The 27,645-nt window shown below is 33.0% G+C and overlaps 3 protein-coding genes across 4 annotated transcripts in view; 1 reads left to right on the top strand and 2 right to left on the bottom strand.

Annotated features, from left to right (window-relative positions):
- Positions 1 to 3,208, top strand: part of LOC148234810 (angiotensin-converting enzyme-like) — a 179,109-nt gene extending 175,901 nt beyond the window's left edge. For both annotated transcript variants that reach the window (XM_088185990.1, XM_088185989.1), the window contains 2 exons: positions 1,339 to 1,446; positions 1,526 to 3,208. In XM_088185990.1, coding sequence (XP_088042116.1) covers positions 1,339 to 1,446; positions 1,526 to 2,123 — 706 coding nt within the window. In that variant the 3' untranslated portion in view covers positions 2,124 to 3,208. The remainder of the gene's footprint in view (positions 1 to 1,338; positions 1,447 to 1,525) is intronic.
- A 301-nt stretch (positions 3,209 to 3,509) lies between these two features.
- On the bottom strand, positions 3,510 to 14,285 carry LOC148234812 (uncharacterized). Its single transcript, XM_088185987.1, has 22 exons — positions 14,244 to 14,285; positions 11,023 to 11,203; positions 9,713 to 9,781; positions 9,300 to 9,655; positions 9,107 to 9,230; positions 8,922 to 9,046; positions 8,552 to 8,857; positions 8,195 to 8,491; positions 7,663 to 8,130; positions 7,435 to 7,596; positions 7,177 to 7,374; positions 6,377 to 6,521; positions 6,051 to 6,311; positions 5,853 to 5,986; positions 5,512 to 5,781; positions 5,238 to 5,453; positions 4,889 to 5,177; positions 4,640 to 4,822; positions 4,348 to 4,575; positions 4,014 to 4,186; positions 3,727 to 3,948; positions 3,510 to 3,665 (listed from the first exon to the last, which is right to left on the bottom strand). The coding sequence occupies exons 2-22, from the start codon at positions 11,198 to 11,200 to the stop codon at positions 3,519 to 3,521; spliced, it is 4,551 nt and encodes a 1,516-aa protein (XP_088042113.1). The 5' UTR covers positions 11,201 to 11,203; positions 14,244 to 14,285; the 3' UTR covers positions 3,510 to 3,518.
- A 3,817-nt stretch (positions 14,286 to 18,102) lies between these two features.
- The window catches only part of Cad99C (cadherin 99C), a 94,958-nt gene continuing 85,415 nt past the window's right edge, over positions 18,103 to 27,645 (bottom strand). Inside the window, exons 4-25 of the mRNA XM_088185986.1 lie at positions 27,112 to 27,177; positions 26,857 to 27,035; positions 26,430 to 26,552; positions 26,101 to 26,355; positions 25,861 to 26,010; positions 25,579 to 25,797; positions 24,961 to 25,155; positions 24,564 to 24,701; positions 24,238 to 24,502; positions 23,976 to 24,178; positions 23,765 to 23,905; positions 23,568 to 23,697; positions 23,318 to 23,478; positions 23,080 to 23,253; positions 22,803 to 23,012; positions 22,328 to 22,576; positions 21,715 to 22,260; positions 21,153 to 21,646; positions 20,401 to 20,628; positions 20,092 to 20,336; positions 18,803 to 19,196; positions 18,103 to 18,723 (exon numbers count right to left, since the gene is read on the bottom strand). Coding sequence (XP_088042112.1) covers positions 18,594 to 18,723; positions 18,803 to 19,196; positions 20,092 to 20,336; positions 20,401 to 20,628; positions 21,153 to 21,646; positions 21,715 to 22,260; positions 22,328 to 22,576; positions 22,803 to 23,012; positions 23,080 to 23,253; positions 23,318 to 23,478; positions 23,568 to 23,697; positions 23,765 to 23,905; positions 23,976 to 24,178; positions 24,238 to 24,502; positions 24,564 to 24,701; positions 24,961 to 25,155; positions 25,579 to 25,797; positions 25,861 to 26,010; positions 26,101 to 26,355; positions 26,430 to 26,552; positions 26,857 to 27,035; positions 27,112 to 27,177 — 4,895 coding nt within the window. The 3' untranslated portion in view covers positions 18,103 to 18,593. The remainder of the gene's footprint in view (positions 18,724 to 18,802; positions 19,197 to 20,091; positions 20,337 to 20,400; positions 20,629 to 21,152; positions 21,647 to 21,714; positions 22,261 to 22,327; positions 22,577 to 22,802; positions 23,013 to 23,079; positions 23,254 to 23,317; positions 23,479 to 23,567; positions 23,698 to 23,764; positions 23,906 to 23,975; positions 24,179 to 24,237; positions 24,503 to 24,563; positions 24,702 to 24,960; positions 25,156 to 25,578; positions 25,798 to 25,860; positions 26,011 to 26,100; positions 26,356 to 26,429; positions 26,553 to 26,856; positions 27,036 to 27,111; positions 27,178 to 27,645) is intronic.

Genomic DNA, 27,645 nt, shown 5'->3' on the forward strand with positions numbered 1-27,645 from the left:
GTCTTTGAGTGACTGCTTGTGACTGCCAGAGAAATACTAATGAGACTCTTAAAAATAACATAGTACTATGGGGGTTGGATCTCGCTCATCCAGCCCTCAAAAGCTAGATGCCACCCATTGGGTTGGACTCGTAGGGCCCAAGTACTAGTGGCGGCAGTGGTTTCCGATGGATAAATGTAGTAACTTTCTCCTCCTTGGAGATAAGCCTTAAATACTAAGGGCTGCAAACCTTGCTGACGAATCACAATCATGCCGCGATCGTCCAGTCAATAGATGTACTCGTTTCTTATAACAGCGAAATATGTAGTAAATGCCTTTAGAAAGTGACATTTACTTGATGGGCATTATCCAAGGAAATTATGCAACGGAAATTATCCATTATGCAACGGAAATCTTATATATCCAGTGATTTATTGTTTCCCGTGACCGTGACCAATGACGGAAAATATTTACAGTTTGAACACTAACGTGTTATTTATGTGATTCTTTCTGGTCGTAACGAGGGCTTTTGTGTGGTCCCATCCTTTACGCTATTGTCTTGTTTTCTTGTTGATGAATGATCATTTTGGTCACAGTAACGCGAGTTTTAAGAATAAGACCCCATAAAAATATTTTTTAATATAATTGAAAAGTAAATTCCGTTGCAATATTAAAGTGCCAGGGCGGTGTCCTGGCTCATAAAAAAGTACCAGGGCATAGGGACGTTTTTGGAGAAGCAGCTGGGGGCATTTGCCACCCCCCCCCCTTTTCCTTGAATTTGACTAGAAAAATACGTCATTTATTGAAATACTATGAATCTTAATGAATTGATTTTTTTCTATTGTATAATGTAATTTACTATTCCTTCTCGTTTTGAAGGTTATGATCAGCTGTTGTGAGGCATTTTGGGTGATACACTCAATTTTTTCTCTGTAGAAGCTCCAGTGCCTTTCTTTTTACACCGGCACATACAACGTATTAAACTAAAAGACATATTGGAACGCTTACAAAATTTTGGTTTGACAAATATAATTTTTGAATAGACTCGGAGATAACATGCAAGACTGTCTGACACCCTTTTCATTAAATCAACACAATTTTTGTATTGGTACTCTAGAACTATTTTACACAGTCTAACGTATTTTTTGTTATTCAGTATTCATTCTCGACTAATTATTTAATAAGAGACTAGTCTCACTGCTGGAATATTAAATGAGTTCAAATGATCATTCTTAAGTCATACACAATTTTTTTGCATTGTCAGTCAGAAAGAGAGTAAAATCCAGTAGTTATGTTGATAATTGATCAAAATCAACTATAAATTACTAATATATTTACAATAATATATATATTTTTCAGAAAATTCTATGGCATCATATTGAAGTATCAACTTTTTGAAATTTTAACACAAAACGATAACGAAGTACCATATTTTGAGATGTTGCAGAGTAATTCTAAAAGATTACAGTGAGTGTGTTATATATATATATATATAATTTAACTTGTTTGAGTTTTCATGTGATTATATTTTTTTATTTAATTTCAGTAATATTATGGAGAGAGGATTCAATCAAAGATGGCCAGCTATCATCAGTGAGCTGGCGTACATTCATGAAATAAGTTCTGAAGCTTTGCTCGACTATTACACTACATTATCGGAATATTTAGATGATGATTCAGATTTTAAAATGAATATGAAAGAAACTGTCGATGAAGAAGAAGAGGAGGACGAAAAAATAGATGAGGATAGAAATTTAGGCGAAGAAGATTCTAATACTGGAGATGATCTAAACGATGATATTGAAGATCACGCTGAGATCCAAAAAGAGGTGGATATCGCCACTGAAAAAATGTTACATATCAACGAAGAGCGTAATAAGATTGCGGAGAAAGCAAAGGAAGAATCTACAACTCTGAATGCTTTTTTGATACCTAAGTATAGCAACAATCCTGCCGCATCTTCTAGCGATTTGTCAGATCAAGAGAAGAACGACGAGATTGACACTGCGGGCTTGCAATATGTTTGGATCGGATTAGGTGTTTTATTGATTGTAGTTATAGTGCTGGGTGTGATAGTAATCGGAAGGAAGAGATACAATCATAAGAAGGCGTTGGAAAGAGAACGGAAGCAAGGGTCTGCGTAAGGATTGTGAAAGACATTTTTTAAGTGTAAATATGACAGTTCAGTATATTTGTAAAAAAAATATATTTATAACTCGTATTTTATATAATTCTCTATTTACATTGTACGTGTATGTTAGATTTACTTAGAATTAAATATCATAAGCTTCTACGTATTAGAATGTGTCCATCTTTAGTCATGTTAACAACTTTAAAAATCACTTATTGTATCTACTATTAATTAATCATTACCTCATTCTAATAATTTTATTTAAAAGATAATTGCAACTAATATGTCATATTTAACAACTTACACTAACTTGCAAAATCAATGAGTACAAACTAATATTTTTTCATGTTTGTTTTAATTTATTTTAAAATACCAATCATGATGTATTTTTCGTTCTGATCTATACCAATATTTAATATTAAAATAATGATAATATATCAAATGAGTGATCTCTAATAAAACATTAAACATCTCTACTGATATTTCAGATAAGATTTTGCAAATAAATATCTACGTCCATTATTATGGTTCTTCATTGTCATTGTATATCGTTGTAAAGTTAAATTTAACAACCAACTCTTGTACAAAGTAGCATATAGAGAGATTGTTATTATTTATTACGATATGTTGCTTATATTATGTCATACAAAAAAGCCAAATCAATCCTTTTAGTTTTAATTATTTATATGAATTCGTTACTGTCTTAAGGATTTCGTTTACATTGATATGTTTGAGGGTTTTCATTAAATAAACAGATAAATACCATTTTTATTATAAATAATTAAATATCAAAATAATATATATATTTATTACTAATGTGTATATGTCTGTTTATCAATTGAATAAGTAATTGACAATACGCCTGATATTCATATATATGTACTTTTAGTTTCATTGAATTTGAATGGAATTTCAATAAATTTGATAATCAACTTTCAATAGAAGACGTAAGGAGAGCTGGTCTGTCTGTTTATTAAAAATATATAATAGTGTTTCTCTATGGTATGTTTTATCATTGTGTTCAATAGTATATCAAAATAAAATCACTGTAATAAAAAATAATTAGATAAATAAACGTTAAAAGATTTATGATTTTTTTGTGCTTTGTTTTATTTTTCATAAATTTAACATAAGCTTAAAAAATATTTTACATAAACATATAGTAAATATAATTAACAAATTATCCTATTTATTGACTTATTTATTTCATATAATAATAAAAATTAGTATCAATATAACAGACTTAAGTATAAATGCGATCACAACTTATAAATTAAATCTAGGAACCCTTGACTTGTAAATGTAATTCTATCACTATTATTTATTAAATATTAAAATACATAAAAAAACATTTCTTATAATATAGATGTATAAAAATATCATTTCTTTATATCATACATTTTTCCAATCATTGAAAGCATACATTTCCGATTTCCAGGCGATTAGCTTGATCAGGTCGACTCAAATCGTTAAAGGCTATGTCTACGATCGGTAATCTAGTAGCTTGGTCTGTATTATAAACGATCACTGTTTTCGCCCATTCTTTAGTTTTATACTGTAAATTTATAAAATTAATAAGTAACATTTCTGTCGAAGTAATAAATTGATAATATTACCTGGCATTCGTCTAATTCTGTGGTATATCTAAATCTATGACTTCCTCTTGCAGTGAGTTCCGCGTCGTTCCACGATAGGAGTTTCAAAGCTTTGTGATGAGAGTGAGCTTGATAGTCATAATAACCGATTGAGTTTTTGCAGTGGAACGTGATGTTTTGACTAGCTTTGGTTGAGAGCAGTTGAAGGAAGCTAATTTGGTTGCTATCGGCTTTGTACGTCAACTGTATAAAATAATTTATGTTTAGTTTTTTTGTTATTCATTTACTAGGCTATGATTTTACAATACCTTGGAATTAGTATCAATCTCACTGAGCCAAATTTCACTCTCCGGTCCTGTATATTTCAGTTCTCTAGTTTGAGTAGGCATCGGTAAAATGCAAGTTGATCTTGTTTCCATTTCGCACCACACTAATATAGCATCTTGAATGTTGCCTGCATTTGGATCAATCCAGTATTTTCCTGTAATATATTTATATATATATATAATATATTTTATATTAGTAATAGATTTAAACACTGTCATAATCGCAAAAATTATTGTACGATGTGATTCAAATTTTGATGCAGTGACTTAGTGATTATTTCATAGATAGAAGTAACGATTTTCATATTATTATTACCACTCGCTAGTTCTGGATATGCAACGTTCAAGTCTCGACAGGTCCTAGCTGGTGAAGATTTTTGGCCATTTGGTTTCTTGAACTTTTCAAACGATGCCTTCAACTGTTCGTAAGCCTTCATCACAATTTCTCTTCGCTCGTCTTCAGATATATCTTTGCCAAAGATACGAGGTAAAGTAATAGTGGGATCATCGCCTTGACTATTAGGTCCTTTTTGATTGCTTTGCCCTTAAAATACATACATTATAGCATTGATTGATTAGTATCAAGGCAAAGTGAGATATATATTTACCGGCAGTCAAAAGAGCTGTGATAGCAGCTGCATCATATCCAAATTCAGCAGGAGGTCCAGGCTGTCCTGGAGGACCAGGTAAACCATGAGTACCAGGCTTACCGTCCGATCCTTGAGGACCTCTTGGACCAACGGATCCGGGTGGACCAGCTTGTCCTACATTTCCTTCCCTTCCCGGTGGTCCTATAAAACGTTTATATCATTATATTTAATATCGAATATAAAAAATGATACTTTACAGTAGCGTACCTCTGATTCCAGCATCTCCATCTTTTCCAGAAAGACCTGGCATGCCAATCATACCCTTTTCACCAGGCAACCCCGGACCTCCAGCCAAACCTTGTAAACCGACGAGACCTCTATGTCCTTTAACGCCCTTAGCTCCCGAGTCTCCCCTTTCGCCTTTAATTCCTTCGATACCAGGCGCTCCTGACTTTCCTCTAGGACCGATTGGTCCATCTACGCCTTGTGGACCTGTTTCACCGCGTGGACCTCTTTCTCCAGCTGGGCCGATTGGTCCAGCTACTCCTTGAGGACCCTAAGAGAATTTTTATTAAATTAATATTATTATTTTGCTTTCATTTCATAAAATACATACTTGAGTTCCAGGAGCTCCAGTATTTCCTTGCTGACCAATCGGACCGACTGGTCCTTTATCTCCAGGTCTTCCAGAGATACCAGGAATGCCTTGTTTTCCGGTAGGACCGTCCATTCCGCGTTCTCCTATAGGACCTGGAGCTCCTTGCGGTCCTACCAATCCCATAGGACCCGGAGGTCCAGAATTGCCTGATTTTCCAGATGGACCAACTTCTCCCTGCAGATATTTCATTATTAAAATCATATCTACAGAAATAAAACAGATTGACACTTACGATTGGTCCTCTAGGTCCCATAGGTCCAACACCTCCAACCATGCCTTGTAGTCCAGTAAGCCCCCTTTCTCCAGGTAATCCTTGAGGTCCAGGCTGTCCTAGTGGTCCTGGTGGACCATCAGATCCACCATCGCCTTTCGTGCCATCGATTCCAGGTTGCCCTTGTAATCCAGCTGGGCCTGGATTTCCTGGTTTGCCGACATCACCCGTAGACCCTTTAGCCCCCATCAAACCAGCTGGTCCTTGAGGTCCGGTATTTCCAGATTGTCCCTATAATTATACATATTTAACCAATATTCTATATTTATATTGATATTTAAATTAGATTTAATGTTAATTACCGGTGTTCCCATATCACCAGGTCTCCCAGGAAGACCCATCAATCCAGTTTCTCCACGCTCTCCCTGTTCTCCTCGACTACCTTTACTTCCAGTCAAACCAATTGATCCGCGTGAACCGGGTTCTCCAGGAATACCTATAAAAGAATATAAATATTATAAATGAGACAATTTTATATTTACATTAATCAATTATTTTACCTGCTGCTCCTGGAATTCCTTGTTCGCCTTTAAAGCCAGGGTTTCCTCTTTCGCCTTTACCGCCAGGAGATCCAGAAATACCTGGAGGTCCCATTAAACCAGAGAGTCCTTGAGGACCTGCAGGACCCCTTTCACCAGGTGTTCCCGTGGCACCAGATTCTCCAGGTGGGCCAGATGTTCCAGGATCACCCCTTTGACCGGGTTCTCCAGTGGGACCAGCAGGACCAAGCTCCCCTTGTTGTCCTCTTTCGCCCTGTGGTCCTGGTAAATTTTAGTTAGTTTAAATAGTGTTTTATACACATATGGTAAAATTATTGCTTAAATACCTCTCGGTCCTTCTGGTCCTGCTGAACCTACACCTCCTCTTTCACCCTTTTCGCCTTGAATTCCCGGTGGACCGCGTGAACCAGGCAAGCCGATCATGCCAATTGATCCTTGATATCCCCTATCTCCTTTAGCTCCCATTAATCCCTATGTTACAACATATACAATATATCATACGTTCTATATTTTTTTATACACAATCTTAGTCATCATAGATTTTTACAATCTGGCGTGTGTTTATTTTTGTTTTAAGACAAAGTTGCTTGTTATTGATTTTTATACAACGATTGATATCGTTCATCTACAGTTTGTATATGTTCTTTATAAGTCCTATCCCTCTATGTGTCTGATGAATCCTATCTACTCCAAACAGTTGTGAACATATTTTTTGGACTTGTCGGTATGAAAAAAGTTACAACTAACCTGCTGATGTTTATGACTTATTAGCGTAATATTAGCTGAAAACTTTTTTTGATCTTGGACGTTTGGGACCTGTTTTTGTATGATACATCACTTATCGAAAATTGCATTGTTTGCGATTTACTTTGTCAACTATGTTAATAACTTAATATCGTTAGATTCTTACCAATGTGTAAATTTAGCTTATGTTCTCAGTTACAATATTCAACATTGAGCTAGACACCGAAGAGCTTGGTTGTTTCCAATAATTTTCAATGTAATTATGAAATACTGCTAATTTCTCACGACAGGATTTGATTTCGAAGTTATCTTCTCTCATATAACAGATTTATTAGGATGCCCGACTATTTTGACCATGACTGTATTTAATTGAAAAACTAACCGTTAAACCATCTATTCCTTGAGCGCCAGTTTCACCCTTCAGTCCTGGTATTCCTGGTTGTCCGATAGGTCCCCTTTCACCTGGATATCCCCTCTCGCCGCGTTGTCCTGCGGGACCAGGTGTTCCTGGTTGTCCATTGATGCCTTGTTCTCCATCTTTTCCAGGACTTCCAAGGTTTCCAGGAGGACCAGGTAAACCCTAGGGAATTTTATCAAAAAATATAGAATATAGATATTATTTATATTATTAAATAATTACTCTGAATCCAGTTGGTCCTTGAGCTCCCGGTGAACCTCTTTCGCCACTTGGTCCAATTGGACCTTGCGGGCCTTGTAAGCCTGTTGGTCCATCCTTGCCAGCATCTCCTCGAGGTCCAGTTGCTCCTGGTGGACCAACTTCCCCATCTCTTCCAGATTCTCCCTAAAACATTCACCAATATTACACCATAATAAATTGTAGATATCCACTGGATTAAAAAATACTTACAGCTAAACCTTTATCGCCTTGGCGACCCATTGGTCCTGGTGCACCTTGAATTCCTTGAGATCCTTGTTCGCCTGGTTTACCATCAGCTCCTGGAATGCCTCTTTCACCTGCACTTCCCGGTTTGCCAGCAACACCAGGTCTGCCAGTAAGTCCAGGAGGACCAGGAGTTCCGGTTAAACCCATTCGTCCTACATCACCCGTAGAACCTTTAGGACCGTGCAAGCCTTGTGCTCCTCTCTCGCCAGATTGCCCTTTAGATCCAGGAACTCCATCTGGCCCTGGTAAACCTCGATTTCCTGGCGGTCCTCGTTCTCCAGGTGGTCCAGATGCGCCGACCACCCCCCTATTACCTCTTTTGCCTCGTTTTCCTTCGGGTCCATCTGGACCTGGTGGGCCTCTGGGTCCTGCAACGCCTAATTCACCTTTAACACCAGGTTCACCTCTATATCCCCTCTCTCCCAGAGCTCCCTAAAATAATATTCAAGGGTAAAACATTGCATTTTTTAAATATAAATCTTATTCAATCAATTACAGAGTTGCCCTTAGGTCCAGCTGGTCCAACGTTTCCAGTAATACCAGGAGCTCCTCTTGCGCCAGGAAATCCAGGAGGTCCCGTTACTCCGTTTGTTCCCGGACTACCCTTTTCACCGTTCACGCCATTTAATCCAGGAACTCCTTGAGGACCAACTTCACCCGGCTGTCCTGAGCGTCCGGCTTCACCTCTGGGTCCTTGCAATCCTTGACTACCCTTAGGTCCTTGACCTCCAAGATCTCCTTTATTTCCAGGATTTCCCATGAATCCCGGAGCTCCAGGTTTTCCAATAGAGCCCTTAATAATATATGTGTTATTATATTAAGTAAATATTCGATTAATTGTATAGATACTCACTGGTTGACCAGGTGGTCCAGCAGGTCCATCTTGTCCACGAAGGCCTTGTGAACCAGTAGGACCCTCTCGGCCTCGTTCACCTCTAGGACCTACTGAACCTATAGGACCATTTGGTCCTATTGGTCCTTGCAATCCAATACTTCCTTTTTCACCTTGTAGTCCTTGTTCTCCTTTACTACCATCAAGACCTGGAAATCCGCGATGTCCTTTTAATCCCGTAACACCAGGAACTCCAGCTAATCCTCTAGGTCCTGTGGGACCCTGACTTCCAGCAGTGCCCATTTCGCCATCTTCGCCATTTTCTCCCTTTACATAATACATAGCATTTTATTTCATCATTATATAGTTACTCTGAATATATTAATCTTACATCTTTCCCAGATAAACCTGGCAATCCTCTAGGTCCTATAGGTCCAGGTGGACCTGACACACCTGGTTCGCCAGTATCACCTCTAGCGCCTTGAAAACCTTGAGGGCCCTGTGGTCCTGGAGAGCCTAAAATTTATTAATTTTTATAATATATGATTTTTTACATATATAAATAAACTATCTTACCCACTGAACCTCTGCTCCCTACAGGTCCCACTTGAGCTTGATAGTAATGGAAAGGATCTGGTACATCTGGCCCCTTATCACTTCCAGCATTCGATAATGCTAGTTGTTGGTAATACGTCGTTAGCTAAAATACATATAAAATATATATATAAAAGGCACATGATAATACATAGCAAACTATAATTGAGTATACATCTGGTAGCGGCCCAGCAATGCCCGGATTTCCAGGTACTCCAGATGTTCCTGGATGGCCAGTTCCGCCCGGTAGGCCCGTTTGTCCTGTGGTTCCTTGAGGTCCAATGTCTCCTCGAGGTCCCGGTATAACTCCCGAAGTAATGGTTCCGCCTTCTGGTAAAATCTGGTGCGTAGGTGTTTCTCTAGTCGTTGGCAATGGGGTGGTAGCAGGTCTTGCAATCTCACAGTTTGGTATTTTGGTACATTTAACTTGTCCGCGATAGCAGATACAAGAGGTGCACGCTTGCACTGCTGTGCTGTCGATATGTTGACCTTCATCGTAAGATCTTCCTCTTACGAAACATTGCCTTGGACCTATAGTAGAAAAATGTTAGTATCACAGTTTAATTATTAGTAATAAGATAAACTTACGGGGTGGCTGACGGTGTATGACTGGAGGCGGATCTGTGGGCTCTTCGTCTATTTCGCTGGTTGTTTCACCTAAAAGGGGTATAAAAAGAATATTAAGCATTTACCAATAAAAATGATTTTGCAATGCAAGTGCATATATGTATTCTGAAAAGTCGCTGGAAATGCTGAATAAAAAGAAGGATTGATTCCACCTTTCAAGTGAGTAAGTCTTAAGTTCATATTGCCATCTTTACCAATGAAGATGGGATATTAAAAATTCACGCTACTTCGTTCCTAGCAAAATCATATAAATGCATATATTCTTATAGAGATATTTGATTTTTTTCTTTGAATCTTTTTCAGCAATAAAGGGTATTTTACATTTTTGAGTTTTCAGACAGTAAAGCAATATTTAGGGATCCTGAGGATTAATCGTACAGAGCACGAGTAACTAAAAATATTCATCATTTTATAGCACACTTTGACAATCTGCATATTTATTTCTTCTCGTACGTTAATCTTAAATATTTCTGATTAAAATACTTTCTACCAAACGAAGGGATTCCGCCATACAAAAAATATGTAGAGGACCAAAATTAAATCCTTGCGGTATATACGACACAAATAACGAAAGAATGTGCGCACTTTAAAAGATAACCGATCGTTACCCAATCATCAAGAAAGGTAGTGAAACTACAATTCCTTCTGGCTTAAGACATATTCAACTTGAATGACAAATGCACCTATTAAACATATATGTAGAAAATAAAAAACAGAGACAAATATAGAAATCAATCGTACACCGATCAAGAAGGAAAGGTCTGACCAAGCAGCCGCTTCTCTCTTCGCGGCAATCTTTGGAATTTAGAGTTCAACTCAACTGGATTTTTAAGATGATTATATAACTTAACTGACTCAATAATAATTTGTTACAAACTAAATTTGTATTTTATAAAAATATCAGGATGAAAGTATACAAGCTCCTTAACAATATTAAACCATTATACATACTTTTAAATGCCACGTGTTTACATTATAAATGTTTTGTATGATCCTCAATGTATAATTAACAAATATTAAGGGCCCCAAATAAAAACTTTTAAGAACACTTACTTGTGTATATTCATCCTCATGCTTTGATAAATTCTGATATTTTTAATTTAAATAATATAAATCTGAAACTAGCAATTAAATGCTTTACGAAAATATTATATATTGATTAGAAATGTTTTATCACATGAAAAGTATATTATTAAGAAGATATATTTTCAGTTTAAGAATAATATAAGATCCTGGAATGATATTTTATTTATTTTTTAATTAATACATACTGTCATAGTCTTCAAAGTTATAAACAGAGGAGTAGTCATCATCGTCTTTGGAAGGTTCTTCAGATTGAGGACGGAGGGCATGGTGACGGCCTGCTCGTTTTCCACTTACTCCTCCGACGCCCTTCACTCCCAAGACTTCCAGGGCTAGTAACAAAGTGAGTATCCATAGCTTGCGCATTTCCTAAAAATAAATATAAAATAAAATCCCAGGCGTAAAATACTTCATTACAGCCCTGTTCTTAAGGGCAATTAATCATATTTGTCCGAATTTGCCAGCTGTCAGTGATTGTATATAAATTACAACACGCTCTTAATTGTTTCGTTGGCACTTTTGCATTTGTATCAATTGAAAGGCGCTAGAAATTATCTACATAAGCATTCAACCGTTTTAATGGGTCAATTCAGTCATTGCATTAAATTATGTAACGACAATTTCAGGAATTTTATATTAGAAATTTAATTCCTAATTTTTTTATATAGTGCAGATAGAAAAATACATTTTGTTATCCATATGATAAATTATTAAACTGAATCAATTAAAAATTGATTGCCAAATGATCGATGTTCTAAACTCGTATGTTACAAACTATTAGTTTAATTGAAGTGTTCATAAAAAAGCTACACGCGGAAGAATCTTCAATAGGTTCATGTCTTCAATAAATTTGCCAATAAAATTATGTAAGCGCTTCTGACAAGTGTTGCGAACAATGACCGAAGAATGTGTCTATTTTAAACGCTGTCTTCATAGTCTTTTTGCAATTTTTAATTTTTTAAGAAACATTTTACTGAGGAATGCCTTTTGATTGACTATTGACATAATTGAAGTAATCAGAACTAACGAGTAATTTAAAGAAGATCATATGCAAAGTCGATCGTTGATCATCAGTTATTGTGCTCTCAATTAAAGTGCTTCAATGCATGCGATTGTATTAGGTCAATGTAGCATTTTAAGGAGTTTGATGACCGAGATAAATATGAAATGTGCCATTTATAGATCATGCTGAATCAAATCATTGCAGATTTAAATTTTATATAGAGTTAATATTGTAGATTTTATTATATTAAACATAAATATATTTCCCTTTCAAAATGATCAATGTAATGTTATTTTCCCATCATAAATTAAATACTTTCTGTACTCTAACCTAAGCACCACATTCCTATTTTTTTAATATTTTCTTCACAATTTGTTGATCAATTATATATATTTTTTAATATGAAAAAAATAAATCATACATATTTTTACTACACTATTAGATTGTCTTCAGCATGATTTATGTTTTTATTAGACGCCATTAAAATTTCAAAAGAGAATCTTTACTTTATAAATAAAAAAAATACAAAAGATACAGAAAATTTTCTCATTTTTCCCGAAATTTTCACATTTCCCCGAGACTTTATAAAAAAATTCGTTTAAAATATGTATATCGACAAAACACTTATTATCACGACTCTAAGTCACTATAAAACTCACAGCCGAAAATCATTGTGTATTGACGGATTGTCTACACCGCCCCTCAACTAATTTTAAAAGTGCTTTATCGAGTAGATACTACCCCAGAAATACAATGAATTTTTTCCCATCACTCAGAACGCGAATCGCTTAAAAAAATACTGAAGTGACACGCGCTCCGCACAACGAAACCGAGCATCCTCAACGCCTCATCGCAAACTTTAGTGATGTGCATAGAAAATCTCCATATCTGTTTGAACGTCACTCCCAAGTATTTCTGCTAAAAATATCTCTGCATAAGCTGTGAGAAAATTCTACTAGACAAGGGGATCTGGAAAATGCGGAAAACTCGTACGGTAGTTGATCGTCGATCAAACCTCAAGCCTCCACAGCGACTCCAGGTCTTTTCCAGAGAGTGAATCTGATTTTTTGGGAATATTCTGAAACACTTTCAAGCCATCAGCATCAGAGCTATTAATTGCAGCAAATATTTTTCATTTATAAAAAGAGTGACAATTTCCATAGCTTTTATACTGACGGTGGCGATTTAAGTAACTCGAAAAAATACCGTTCGAGAAACCGAATTCAAAAGTTACTTAACTTTAGAAGAAGTAGCTAATAACAGGCTTCGTCTAATGCTTTTTGAAAGTCGGTATAGACCATATTGACATGGGATTTGGAATCGAAGGATTTTGTCACTGCACAAGATTAGCGACCATGGAACGACGTAGACTAAACTCGTGTTATTAAGTATTATATTATAATTATAATATATTATAATATTTTTACATTACATTTTTACGTTTAATATTACATAACATTACATTTTTACGTAACTAGACATAATGCATTATGAAATATATATCCGTGAAATCGACTGTAAAATATCTATATATACTAAAATTAAATATAATAATATTATGGTAATGCCGCTATGAGTAGTTACTAGAAAAAATGAGAGCCTTATGATCCAATTATGGCAAAAATACTGACAATTCATAATTATTAACTTACAATACTGTATAAATAATATTACCAACCGTTAATGAATATTTTTTTCTTAAGCATCATTTAATTTTTTCCATTCTAAAATAATCGTTTTACAGTAAAAAAATCTTAAACTATTTAAAACTATTTAAAAACCATTAAATAGATAGCCTTGTTGCTACTTTACAGTATATTACAATGATATTTATATTTAATGCCTGTAAAGTCGAAAAAATTTCAGGTTCTCTGATTTTTTTACTTCACTCCTGAGCTACATTTTCTATTTTCATACAATAATTTTTTAGCCATATTCAATCAAAAGTTTTGATTATATTTTACTAGTACAATATCATTTTATTTATAGAAAATGTTTAAGTTAAATTAACCATATCAGACATTTTTTATATCATACTTTATTCTTGAGAAAGTTTCGAGGTTCAAAATGTAACGCACTAAGTAAGTCGCACGTAAAATAATATAGTATCTTAATATCTTATTTTATAATTTAATATTCAAATAATATGTATAAAACATTTTTTTTAATTTATACTATTTATATGTACAACCGATAAAATACTAGTAAAATAAATAATTAACAGGGCTAAATTATAACGAGAACTTTTTAATTGAAATTTTCAGTTATAATGCAATGTTCTTCTTATTTCTAATAAAAACAGCATTAAATACTATATTTCAGATATCAATATAATACAATAATGGTTATTATAAGTTCTAAAATAAGAATTACTAACGTTTTTATAAAGTAAAAGAGCTTACCTACGTTTGCCTTTTCCCTAGACCCTGATCTGGCCCGTGCTGCTGCGCGGGCCACCGAGGGTCTTATGCTCTTCGGATAGACGATCAGCGCCTTTTAACACATTCGGGTATGTCGTCACTCTTTACCCTAATTGTGATTGATTGCTAAGTTCATTGTAACATTGCTTCCAAAGGCCAATTGGAGAAAACCAACAAATCTCAGATGAATTGCAAGAGACTCAAATTAAACTAAAAATATTTAATAAACTTTATTTTCTCATTGCTCTGAATTCAATAGAATAAAAATATTTTTTGTATAAGTTTCCTATTAATCTTGCACTTTAAGCAACAGTCATCAATTTTAGAAAACCAAGCTTAAATTTTTCATACATTAGAAATACATAGAAAAGTATTTTAATCAAGCAAATTAGTGTCATTAGTGTCAATAATATCATTGCACAGATCTGAATACAATTGATCTATGCAACAGATGTACACAATCTATATAGCATATTGTATTAATACTTGATGTATAATTGCATTGAAAGTAACTTATTGAAAAATCGATAAAAATTAAACCTCTACATAGTTATATAAAATATAATTTTTAAAAAGCTATGATTAAATCCAAAAATAAAAAAAAAACAGTAAAAAACGCAATGTAAGTACAATAATTTTGTTATTATGTATTTTATTTACTAAACATTGCATAAATTTGATCTACTTAACCGATACAAGCCCAGTGTCTTTTTTAGTTAAACAAAAAATTGTAAGACTTGTATTTTAACTAAGCTGATATTGTAGGGGAACAAGCGTCAAATAATTTCCTCAAAAGATAATTTTTTGTGTACAATGGTAAACGATATTTGTCATAAACCATATAAAATACCGGATAAGAACTCTGCAAATACTAATCGGGAAAAAGCTGAGAACGTGTTTCGAAAAATACCGTCCGGGGACGTAATTTATTATTATTTATTTATTTTATTAATTTATTTAGCTAATATAGTTAATTATTAATACACTAAACAACATAATATAAACATATACACGAAGGTGTTTCTATTCCATATAGGATACCCGCTACATTAGCTGTCGGAAGCTAGCAAGTGTGGGAATACCGGACCCTCAACTTTTTGGGTTTTAATTATGATTTTTTTAAATATATTTTAAAATTTAATGGTTCAAATTATAAATTATTATTTAGGATTTACAATGATAGTCAAAATGGTTCAATCTATAAAAAAATACTTAACATTTTCAATTCATTTGAAAATAGGTTTACAACTTGACTAAATATTTCCAGAAGAAACATTTTATATTATTTAACGTTAGATTTAAAATTTAGATATTTAATGATAAATTTAAATATTGTATATCATTAATGAATAGGTTTAAAACTTAGCTAGATTATAATAATTTAAGCATTGTACAGTGAAATCTCAATATAGCGAAGCTCACGGAACCAATTAATATATATTTCTGTATACTGAAAATTCGTTATATTGAATGTAAGGAAAATGATATATTTTTATTTTATTTTTAATTACCATATTACTAATATTTTATTTTATAAAGAACATACTACATAAGTTTGATGTAACTGAATATCTTGAATTTGGCTATTCCGAAAAAGGAATGATGGCACAGAACAAAAATTGAATAAAAACCATGACGTATACATATTTTGCCACATCGGAATTAAAAATAACCCATTCTTAGATATTTTGGCTATCGATTATTCCAGGTATGCAATCACATATTTATAATCATTGTAAAATGTCGTTTATTAGATAAAATTCAAGAAACTACACATTTATAAGCTGTCCGTTGGCTGTTATATATAGCGTTCGACATTAACTTTCAATCCTCATACATACTAAGGGTATATTACACGTTCATGTTTAAAACATATATGGGCTATTTGCAATTCTTAAAATCTAACGTATATGTGCATTAAATCGAAAGCAATGATAATGTTTATGTAATATAAAAGAAAAAACTCACTTTTTGGCCTCGGAGCCCGGTGACGGGAATTCAAAATTTGAAGATTTCATTACAAAGATTGTTTTATGATTGTTTATCTGATTTAATCAATGTATTCTTCTTATTCTAAACACATTATGTATATATTTAAATTTCATAGTTATAACACACCTAGTTAATTTGCAATCCGATTATTTATAAAATGAAAAACTCACTTTTCGGCCTTGGAGCCCATCGCCGGGAATTCAAAATTTGAAGATTTCATTGCGAAGATTGTTGTATGATTGATTATCTAGTTTAATCAATGTTTTCTTCTAATCCTCAACACATTATGTATATATTTAATTTTCATAGTTATAACACATCTAGTTAATTTGCAATCCGATTATTTATATTCAGTCAAATGACAAATTAATGAAAATTATTGTCGCGTAGCAAAATTTTATTAATAAATAATAATTATTTAAAACTGTCGTCATGGTACTGTCGGCCATCTTGTTTTATATTTGAATGCTTATTTTTCATTGGTCGAAACAACAGACCGCATTACCGGCTGCTCGAAAATCAATCAGAGCAAATTTAATTTTTATTTTTATTTATTATTATAATTAAATATATTTCCTTTGTTTACGTGTTGTTCGTACAAAGCAATGCGATTTACAGAGTAGAGAATTGATTAATTTTAAGTTATGCGCGTCTGGAAGTGCATAACTTAAAATGAATAAATTATATATAAGATAAGATATTAATATACAAATTCACATCTCCGTACATTATTTCCCCGGCCGTACTCATTCTCTTATACCTAACTATCCTTAAATTGTCTCTATTTTTAATATTAAATAAGTATGTTCTATTCGCACGACTGGTTCTTTACCCTTTGACTGCAGATGGCATATTTAGACGACATTAAGATAATCGCTAGTATACATTGGACACCTAAATATGCCATGAACTTTTACGCCTTGTAATATGGTTATTTATATAGTTTAAGGCTAAAAATCACTTTTTTTATCGAACTATAATATTTAAAGAATTTATGACGTAATTATATGCCCACCACATATTAGCAAAGTGCGAAATGGCGTGCAAAAATACCAGTCGCGGCCAAAGCGTTAATTGGCAATAATCCTAAAAGATATTCTTTGAGAAAAATGGAGACTTGTGTTGTGAGATTTATATTATAAGACTCATATACAGCAAATTCATTATATTTTAAATACATTTTGCTTTGTTTATAATAAAATGTAATTTTACACTCAATATTATTGAAGAGCCGCGGTTTTGCGACCCCTGTCTTAGTCGATGGACCCCAAAATGTGTAACATAAAAATCAGCGTTTTTTTATTTATATTTCATGAAAATATTTGAAATAAGCTTTCATCAAATGTTGTTTTAATTTTATAGTTTGATGGTTATCTTATAAACCCAACTTTATTTTAGTAGTATCTAAGCATAACGCATTGAATTGAGCTTTTGAAAAAATCTGTTTAATCCAATTACATCCCCAGATAATCATAATTGGTTGTGACAACTAAAAGTGGGCGAGCACTAAACCTCCATTGGGATGGCTATGTGTGTAAAAACAGATATACAGCAACTAAATCAATAACTTCTGGTCGAGACTCACTTCTGACAACATCATCAAGTACTTCAACCAGAGCTCTTCAACTTTGACACACTTTGGTGAGTCAAAGTAAAAGGATTCAACCTTCGCCAATACTTCGGAGATGACTGTATCATTCTCACGCAGGCACAGATAAAAGTACTTCATGTATTAACATAATTATACAACTTCACGTAAACGTGACTCAAATTAATGCAAAATATCATTTTTTTTGTAATAAACAAATAAGACAATATATTATTCCATATTTTAAGTAAAAAAACAATACAAGTAATTCATATTGATTTTTATTTTTTTATAAATACATATAAAATAATATTTTATGAGCAAAATTTTTATTAATAATAAATAATTGTATATATTCACTATATTATCAAAATATATAAAATACACTATATTTTATGGTTCTAGTTCGTAGGTATATGTACAAAACAATTTTTAATTTATATAACAAATCATTCACAAGCATACATCGTTTCATTTCAATATACAAAAATATATATTAATAATATATACAATTTATCATTTGAGTACATATATACATTATAAAATATTTAAAGTAATAACTATCACTAAGTTGCAGAATTTTTTGGCTATTACAGTACGTAGTAAATTCTGCATTGGCAGGAATTGAACAATCGTGATTGTACAGTCGAAAACACAAACATCTCAAAATGTATCATGTGAAATGACTTTTTGCACACATTTTGAGATTCTGCATAGTGAAATATTCACTTTTCATTTAATACATTTAATCCCTAATCACAACTCGGTTGTTGTCTCGACTGGAGATCTATCGTTCAGATACGAAAATCCCATCTGTGCGTAATCTCGTTTACCGAACGTCACGTTATCGTTCGATGGACTGGCCATGCCTTCTTCGTCTGAAGAACTGTGAATTAATAGATACAAGTTATATGTATATTTATAAAAAAACTTAATCAATTATGATAAGTTTGTAATATATTTACCGCTGGAATATTGTATTATGACCCGGTATCTCATCGTAAGCCATGATAGCTCCTTCCAGGTTCCTCTTTGAGTTGTTATTGTTTTTATTTTCATTCTTCTCCTTCTTGTTCAACAGATTGAGATTGTTCTTGTTTCTGTTGAACGTGTTGTTCTGCTGTTGATTCCTATTGTTGTTCCTACCGAACGTATCCATGAAACTATTGTTTTGTTGATGGTTGTAATGATGATCATTCCTCGGTAAAGTCGACAAGTGATGGTTGTTGTTTCTGTATATAGAAGCAACGTTGTTTCTGTTTAACGTGTGGATATTTGAGTGCATGTAATCAGTAGGACTTGCAACACTTGAAGCACGAGCCGTCGTTGCGGCTTCGGAAGACGTCGGACTGCTTTGCCCTAGAAAATGATAACAAATTATTATTTATTGCTTCTAATTTGACATGAAGATACTATAGTTCTACAGTATTTTATTTATACCACCAGTTTTAAATTTAATTTACTTAAGATAGAAACTAGGAACGTCATTTCAAATTTTTATGGGGGGACAAAAGTTGGCTAGTAAGTGGTCGTTTTTTTAATATTCATATTTCATTAAATAACATGCATTTTTATGGCTAAATTCACTGCAACATTTATTATACATTGCATGTAAATAAATAATGATAAGTATGTAAATGTATATATTACTACATATGGAAAAGTTGAAATCATATAATTTTACTAGCACCTGCTACATAAATTATATTTTCCCTGCGAAAAATAGGCACTTTTTCTTGGCGAACTTTGGCGGGCTCGCAATGGTTGGTGCTGCCTCGTGCACCGTTCATCCATATTTATATTCAAACAAGTAATTACTATAATTTTAAATAAAATACTATTGCTGCGGCTCAATCTGTGTCTAATTGCCATCCATCACCATCCGCCGCCAAAATTTAATTTTCTACATTACAATATTATTGTCAATTACTATTTTTAATATTAAAATGAACATCAATATAAGTATAAAAAATTATGTTTGTTTATATAATTTTAGATCGATCTGAATAACATTTTACATAGTTACTCTTTAGGACCCTGCTCACCCTCTTCCCCTTGCCTGAGCTTAATTTTGCATAATCTAGGATAAAATATAAGTAATTTGAATATATTTTTTATTGTTAATTGTGTCAAATAGTATTAACATCTTTTTATTCAAAATCTTATTTTTGTGCCAAAAGAGGTACAAAAGTATTTTACAGTGATCATATTAAAGTAACAAAGTAGCAATAAATGCCAAAAGAAAAACACTAACCATTATCTTTAGTTATATAGCTGACGTTGTCTAAGCTAAATGTGTGATTGTTAGCGCTGAAGTCCAATTGTAGATCGTTACAGCTATCACAGTCATCTAAAGGCACAGCCATGTTCAAAACTTGCGTTTCGTATTCCTTAAGACTAGGGGTATCGATACTTGGTGCCGTTCCACTAATTACTGGGTCGTATCTGGACGGAGCGTTGCTATAGTGTCTTTGGATCCTTGATTTATAATTTCTATATCTAAAATTAGAATTTTTTTGTTATAAACACATATAGAGAGGTAAGATAAGTTTAAGAGTATTACCTGTTCCAAGATACACAAATATAAATAATGCCAGCCAAGCCTAATACGAATATAACACAGGCTATGACTATGAGAGCATATGGGAACGCGTCGGGAGCTGCCGGTGATAATCTGGGCCGAGGAGGATTAGGTGGTGGTAGCGGTTCCCTTACGGCTGCTGCTGTAGCTCGGACAACTCCTGACATGACGAATGTTATGTTTGATTGGGCACCCGGCTCCAAAATCGACCTGTAAATAATATATTATATAAATGATCATTTGGACTGTAATAATATATAATCCATAAGTCGCTTTTAATTTGATGTTATTATTATTTGCATTCTGGAGACGTTCCTTTTATATCCATCTTTAACGATTTAAATTGTGTTTCCTGTTTTGCTTCTTTGTTACTATTTAATTTTAAGCAACGACTTTAATTTACGAATATCTGTAGTATATAAAGTATGTAAGTAAAATGACAAAGCAATGAATAAAAAGCATAGTTCTAAATCAGGTATGGCAAATCGTACAATGCAAAGAAAGCACATTGGTTGGAGCTCATTGAAGCATTTCATTAAGTCAACACTCTGTTTCAGCCCATAGACGATTTACATCGACAAATGCCATTGCAGTAGCTCTCAAAATCTCAGCGGGAGCATGAATAGGATAACTCAGATTCAGCCCGCAGTCAAAGAACGTTAGCCTTTTAAATCGGCATCGTTAAACTATGTACGTAAAGCGATTTACAGACTACTCCATATATTAAGCCTTACCTCTGTACTCTAGATGAATTCCTCTCTAAAATCTTTCCAGAGCTCGGATCTATGACATAAAACCATACATCTGTTCCAGTTGAATCCAACTCTAACGTATCATTTTCATTGATAAACTGCCTCGATGTGAACTTCTCAATTCCAACAATCATATCGGTCTTTTCCTCCAAAACTTTAGATATGTTCTTCGACTGCATTCTTATCGTTTCAGGTCTAGCGTCTTTGAAGACAAGAATCAATTGATTCTCTTTATTCAAAATATTTACAATAACAGGAGCGATTGTAGATTTATAATTATCCCTCGAACTAGGATTATCTCTAGCCATGACGTTCATCACAAACGGTAGCACTTCCTCAGGTACGGACTCGAAAGACTTTGAATTTCGAATAACGCCCGTTTTAGGATCAAGGTTGAAGTATTCTTCCGCTAATTCATTCCATTTTGACTCTTTATATTGAATCATTCCATAACTACCACTATCAAGATCTCTAGCCTGAAATTTATTATTATATTAATACAATTATTTATAAATCAATTCAATTTATTTTATGTAATTCATACCTGGACTTGAATGATGTTAGTATCTAAATCGAAATCTTTAGATACAACAGCATAGTACTTCTTTTTAGTAGCTTTAATCTCGGACTGACCCGGGAAGATAAACATTGGCGTATTATCGTTAACGTCAGTCACGTGCAATTTTAAGTTAGCATAACTCCTATCAGGATTAACGAGACCCTGAAGAGAATCTAAGTGAACTTCTAATAAATAATCAGTCTGATTTTCATAATCTAATTGTGGCTTTTTTAAGTAAATGGCGCAGTTTCTATCGTCGGTCATCGTCGCATAGAACATACTCAGTTCGTTTCCTCTAGTAATTTCACATTTCAACGGAATGTTTTCACTATGAGCTCTATGATTAATGATCACTATAGTTTTTAATAAAGTATTTGCTGTAGAATTTTCAGGTACTTCTTCAGTGTAAGATGTATCAGCAAAGCTCAGACCAATTTCAGGTGGCACAGTTGCTACGTGTCTAACATAAACACTAATAGTACTGACACTAGATAATTGCGGCTCTCCCAAATCATAAGCTCTTATATCAACCTAAAAATGATATTATTATATAGATTGATTCTAAATAGTTATATGATAGATTTGATTTATTATTTACTTGATATTCGCTGCTCAGTTCCTTTCTTAAATCGTCTCTGATCCGAAGAACTCCAGTATCCGAATCTATTTGGAAATATTTAGAAGCCATTCCTCTTCCTACTAATTGATATCTAACTTTGTTGTTAGGTGATGTTCCATCAGAATCAGTGGCTATCATAGTTGTTACGACGGTTCCGATTGACACTTCATCGTCTAATGTAATTGGTCGAGGAACTGATGTGAACGTCGGAGGTAAATCATTGCGATCCTATTGAATAAATCATATATTATTAAAATGTATCACTTATAGTTAAAAACTAGTGAAGGTAAGGAACCATTGAAATTCATCAGCAAATTAAAATGTGCTCAAAACATAGGTTAAAAGATAATTATCTACCGACTTTGGATACATGTATATAAATATAATGAGTATGTTTTATTGCATCAAATCTTAGCCTCAGGTACAAACCGCTATACATTATTAAGAAGCTTACCTCAACATTCACAACAACTTGAGTAGTTGATCCGTCCAGTATTGAATTATTTTCTTCCGTTCCAATGATCAATATATACATATTCTCTCTTTCATAATCTAATCCTCTGATAGTTTTCACAACGCCGGTCTTTCGGTCTATAGAAAACATATCAGTATTGCCTTGTTTGATTACATATGTTATTTCTTTCATTGTATCAGGATCTTCAGCCTTAAAATTATTAAATATAAATTAATAATATAAATAAATATGAAGTATTAAAAATAATAATACATACAGTAACTTTAGTAACGAAAAAGTCAGGCATATTTTCTGGTACGTTGATTCGGTCAAACATCTTTGAAAACTTTGGAACTTCATCTGGTACATCCAAAACACTGATAGTGACTGTAGCAGTGCCTAATCTTGGCTCAGGAGCTCCGTCTTTTGCCGTCACCACAAATACATACTCCTGATAAAAAAATAGCTTTAGTATAAGTTCAACAGGAAAAATTAAAATGCTTTTTATTATATACATTTTTAGTCTCATAATCGAGAGCCATTTTTGTAGTAATCTCTCCGGTGTGATTCTGGATCCTAAATGGAACATCTGACGGTAAAGAATATGAGACTTGTGCGTTTAGACCTTCGTCGAGATCAACGGCGTGAATTCTTCCGATTGTCGTATTAATCAAACCTGTAATATTCATAATAGCATTAATTAATTGTTCCCTGACTACAATAAGAATGGTACAAATTTTAAAATCAGGAAGGAGTATAAATTACCTTCTTTGATTTTAAATATATATGGTTGTTCGCTTTCAAGAAATTCTGGATTCTTATCATTAATATCAGTAACTTTTATATTGACCGTAGCAGTCGTAGATAGTTTACCAGTATCTTCAGCTCTCACTAACTGCAAAATGAATTAATTATATATATTGTTTCAAGTATAAGCACAATAATACAATTGTTAAATATACCAATTGATATCGAGTCAAGTCTTCTCTATCTAATTTTCTAATCACTCGAATCATTCCGTTGACGGAGCCGATAGCAAATTGCCTCAGATCGTTACCGGATATGATTGAATATGTAATAGGATCATTTTCTGGATCGTGAGCCTGGAATAAATTTAATATATTTTCAATAAAGTATAATACCATTAAAACAGAAATAATTAAAAATATATACCATCACAGTAGCTACGGTCGAATTAAGGCTAGCTCCCTCAGAAACTTGTACTTCATATATATTTTGCTTGAATATTGGAGCTTGCGTGTTCGGTCCAGGTGATATGTCTACTTCAACGATACCTTGACTAGATAATCCTCCAATATCTTTAGCTTGAACTGTTATACTATATTGTTCTCCAGCTTCTAATTTTCCAACAGTTTCTATAAATAATAACCCATTATTAATTACAATTCACATATAATAAAAATAAAAATTGTACCTATATCTCCGGTTTTAGGGTTTATCTTGAATTTATTAGCACCGTTGTTGGACACGTGATATATTTCATAAGTCATACGAGCATTTTCAGCGAAATCGTTATCAGTTGCTTCGACTTTAACAACATGTCGGCTAACTTCTCCGGCCGGTACGTTAACTTGTGGTAGTGGATTTAATACAGGAGCATTATCATTAACATCATCTAATGCTACTTCTAGAGATAATGGTGCTGAAGCTCCTTGACCTGAAGCTTCTCTAGCAACAATCTATAAAAGTCAAAATTATGAAATAAATCAAGCTTTAAATATTATTCATATAGATACTTACTTGAAATCTGTACGTTCCGGGACTCGGTGGATCTCTATCAAGATTCTCTTCATTAACAACTAAAATTCCATCCTTGTTTATTTGGAAGTAGTTAGTAGTCAATTCGTAAGTATAACTCGGCTTAATATCGTTAGATCCCTGTAAATATTTATAAATATAATATTTACTAATAAAACATGTTTTTTATATATATATATATTTATATTATCAATATAAAATTAAACTTATACTTGAATATTGTTCTAAAACATAGTGCTTAAAATTAAATAAATAGCAATAAATATATTAAAATAAATTTAGCTAAGTTTAAAACCATTCATATATTTATTACTTCATGCGTTCCCCATGAATTTGTGTGCTTATTAAGTATAGATCACAATAAAGAATAGATAAATACCAAATCTTCATCAGTGACTGTAAATTTGATGGGATTTCCACTTTCGTCCAACACTTTTGTGCCAATAGGTTCGTTTTCGTTCACGTGTCCTTTCGTAGAAGACGCGTGTATCTGAGGCGGATTTGCATCTACAGGTTTAACCAAAATCATTAGCTTGGCGGTTGTGAATCTCTTTGCTTCTGATACTTCTTCGGCCTGTAAATATAATACAAATATACGATAAATTCTGTTATTTATTACATAGGAGTCATATGAAAATCTTAAAATTTGTTAACACAGTGCCATTATAATATAATTGCTGCACGCTTATTACTCCAGTAAATATATAAATATAGTAGGAATTTAAAAAAAGAGTGAGTTCTATTAAAGATTCTCATTAACAAATTCCATGCTGAGGATCTGAACTTCATAGTATTTTCTACATATGCTGTTCTCAATTAGTTGTGTAGTGCTAAATTAAAGTCTGCAATCTAAAATGCAACTTTAAACTCTTCTATATAAATAGAATTCACTACAGTTATTCGTGAAAACAGTTGTAATGTTGCAGTAGTTGAATTGTGTATCTTTGAAAAGCTCAAATGACTCACCCAAAACAAATAAAATATTGTACATATATACCTTTATAATGAGATCAAATTTTTTGGCAATTCCAGTATCGACGGCTTTGATTTGCCTTACAGCACCGCTCGTTGGATTTATTTCAAAGTAATCTTGATAAGATATAGGCGATCCTTGTAAGATGATGTATTTTATTGGTGAATTGATCGTATCCATGTCGATGGCTTGAATCTTTTCTGGATATATATTTAGCGTACCGGCTAAGATTCCGCTTGATACCTATTTATAAAATATATTTATTAGAAGTAGAATAATTTAAATATATTCAAGATAAATACTTACAGAAGAAGTGTATTCAGGATTAATACATGATCCGTCATGCAACATACATCCTTGATATATGAACGATGGATCTTGATCGTCATCATCTTTGATGTTCACTGTCAGCGTTGTCGTACTAGAAAATCTCTCAGAAGAATTTCTAGCTCGGTCCTAAATTAATTAATATTTAAACATATATTATATTAAAATAACGGATGATATTATATTAATATACATATGTACAGTATGTTATATACTAACCGAAGCTACTATTGTAACCAAATATTTCCTGGTCCTTTCAAAATCCAACGTTCTATTCACTGTGACTTGACCCTGATGTGGAAGATTTATAGAAAAGTATCCGTAACCATCGGCAGTACTAATTCCAACATCCTTAGAGTTTGATATAGATTGTTTGTCTCCTTCGACTATAAAATACTCAGCCAGACCATTAACGCCGGCGTCAGCATCGGTGGCTTTAATATTTTGGAATATAGTTGTTCCTACAGGTGTAAGCTAAAGTAATAAAAAAATGATATATTTATATGCTTTATATATTATAAAGTATTTTTAACAAAGATAATAAATACCTCAGATACTGTAGTTTCATATGGCGTGTTCTGAAATATAGGTGCATTGTCGTTGATATCGGTAACTCTAACTATGACTGGAATTGTTCTCTTCTTTTTCGTCGCTTTCACAAGACATGTTAACTGTAAATATTACAATATTTAAGATAAATAATATAAATAATGTCATAATAAAACTGTCTCCGACAATTGTCTATATGTTTTTTGGCTAACGGCCTAATGCCTGATAGCCAGATTAGTATTTTTATAATTATTGCTACTTTTAAGCTTATTTTATTTATTGACATAAACTATTTATTTATGAGATATGTTTAATCATATTATATAATATACACTTAGACATTTTCTCAACTGATTTGAGTAAACAAATGGAAATATTAATAGTGGATATTAAAAAAATATATTTTCTAGAGACTTAAATACATACCTGAAAGATTATATGAGATAAGTTATCGGCATCCCTGTCGAGTGGTTCGAGCAGTTGCAATTTTTTACCGTTCAATATGAACAAATTATTCCCTTTTGGGAAGACTAAGTCTAAGATAATATCAGAGAAAGGATCTCCTTCGATCGGAAGCTCGGCGGGAATCGTTGACTGTCCCACATCTGTAACGAAAGTGAAATCCGATAATGAAATCGATATATCAAATATAATAATAAAAAATAATGGAAAAAAACCGACAGCTCCCTCTGCTTTCTTCGATGTCAACTATGATACTCGATTGTCCAGTTTCTACTTCGCATAGTCCTGAAAAAATATTGATATTGTATTATATGCTATAAAAAAACCTGTCAGCAATTATGATTAATTTTCAATGGAGATTGTGATAGTCATTGTATTCAAATGTGACTGTCCTTGATGTATTTTTATGTATCGATGACTCAATTTTTTATTATGATGTTATAATATAAGAATAGACCTATAAAAATATTGACATAAATATTTTACTGCTGTATTATTATTATTATTCCTCGTTGCTTAACAGAAAAAAATAGAATGTGAATACAAATTCAATTTAACAAGAAGTTTTTCGTGTTTTATACTCAAATAATGTATCGCTTGAGAATAAAATGTTGCATATTGCACATGACATTGCATTAAAATGACCACTTATGAGTAACGAGTCAATCTATGCTACCACTAGACATCATAAACGAAAATAATTAATTTGAAAGAGTAGTAGTAAAAATTTAATTGTTACCGTGCATGATTAAT

Source organism: Plectrocnemia conspersa, unplaced genomic scaffold (genome assembly GCF_051122295.1).
Source record: "Plectrocnemia conspersa isolate PC_06_02 unplaced genomic scaffold, ASM5112229v1 ptg000005l, whole genome shotgun sequence".
Lineage (NCBI taxonomy): Eukaryota > Metazoa > Arthropoda > Insecta > Trichoptera > Polycentropodidae > Plectrocnemia > Plectrocnemia conspersa.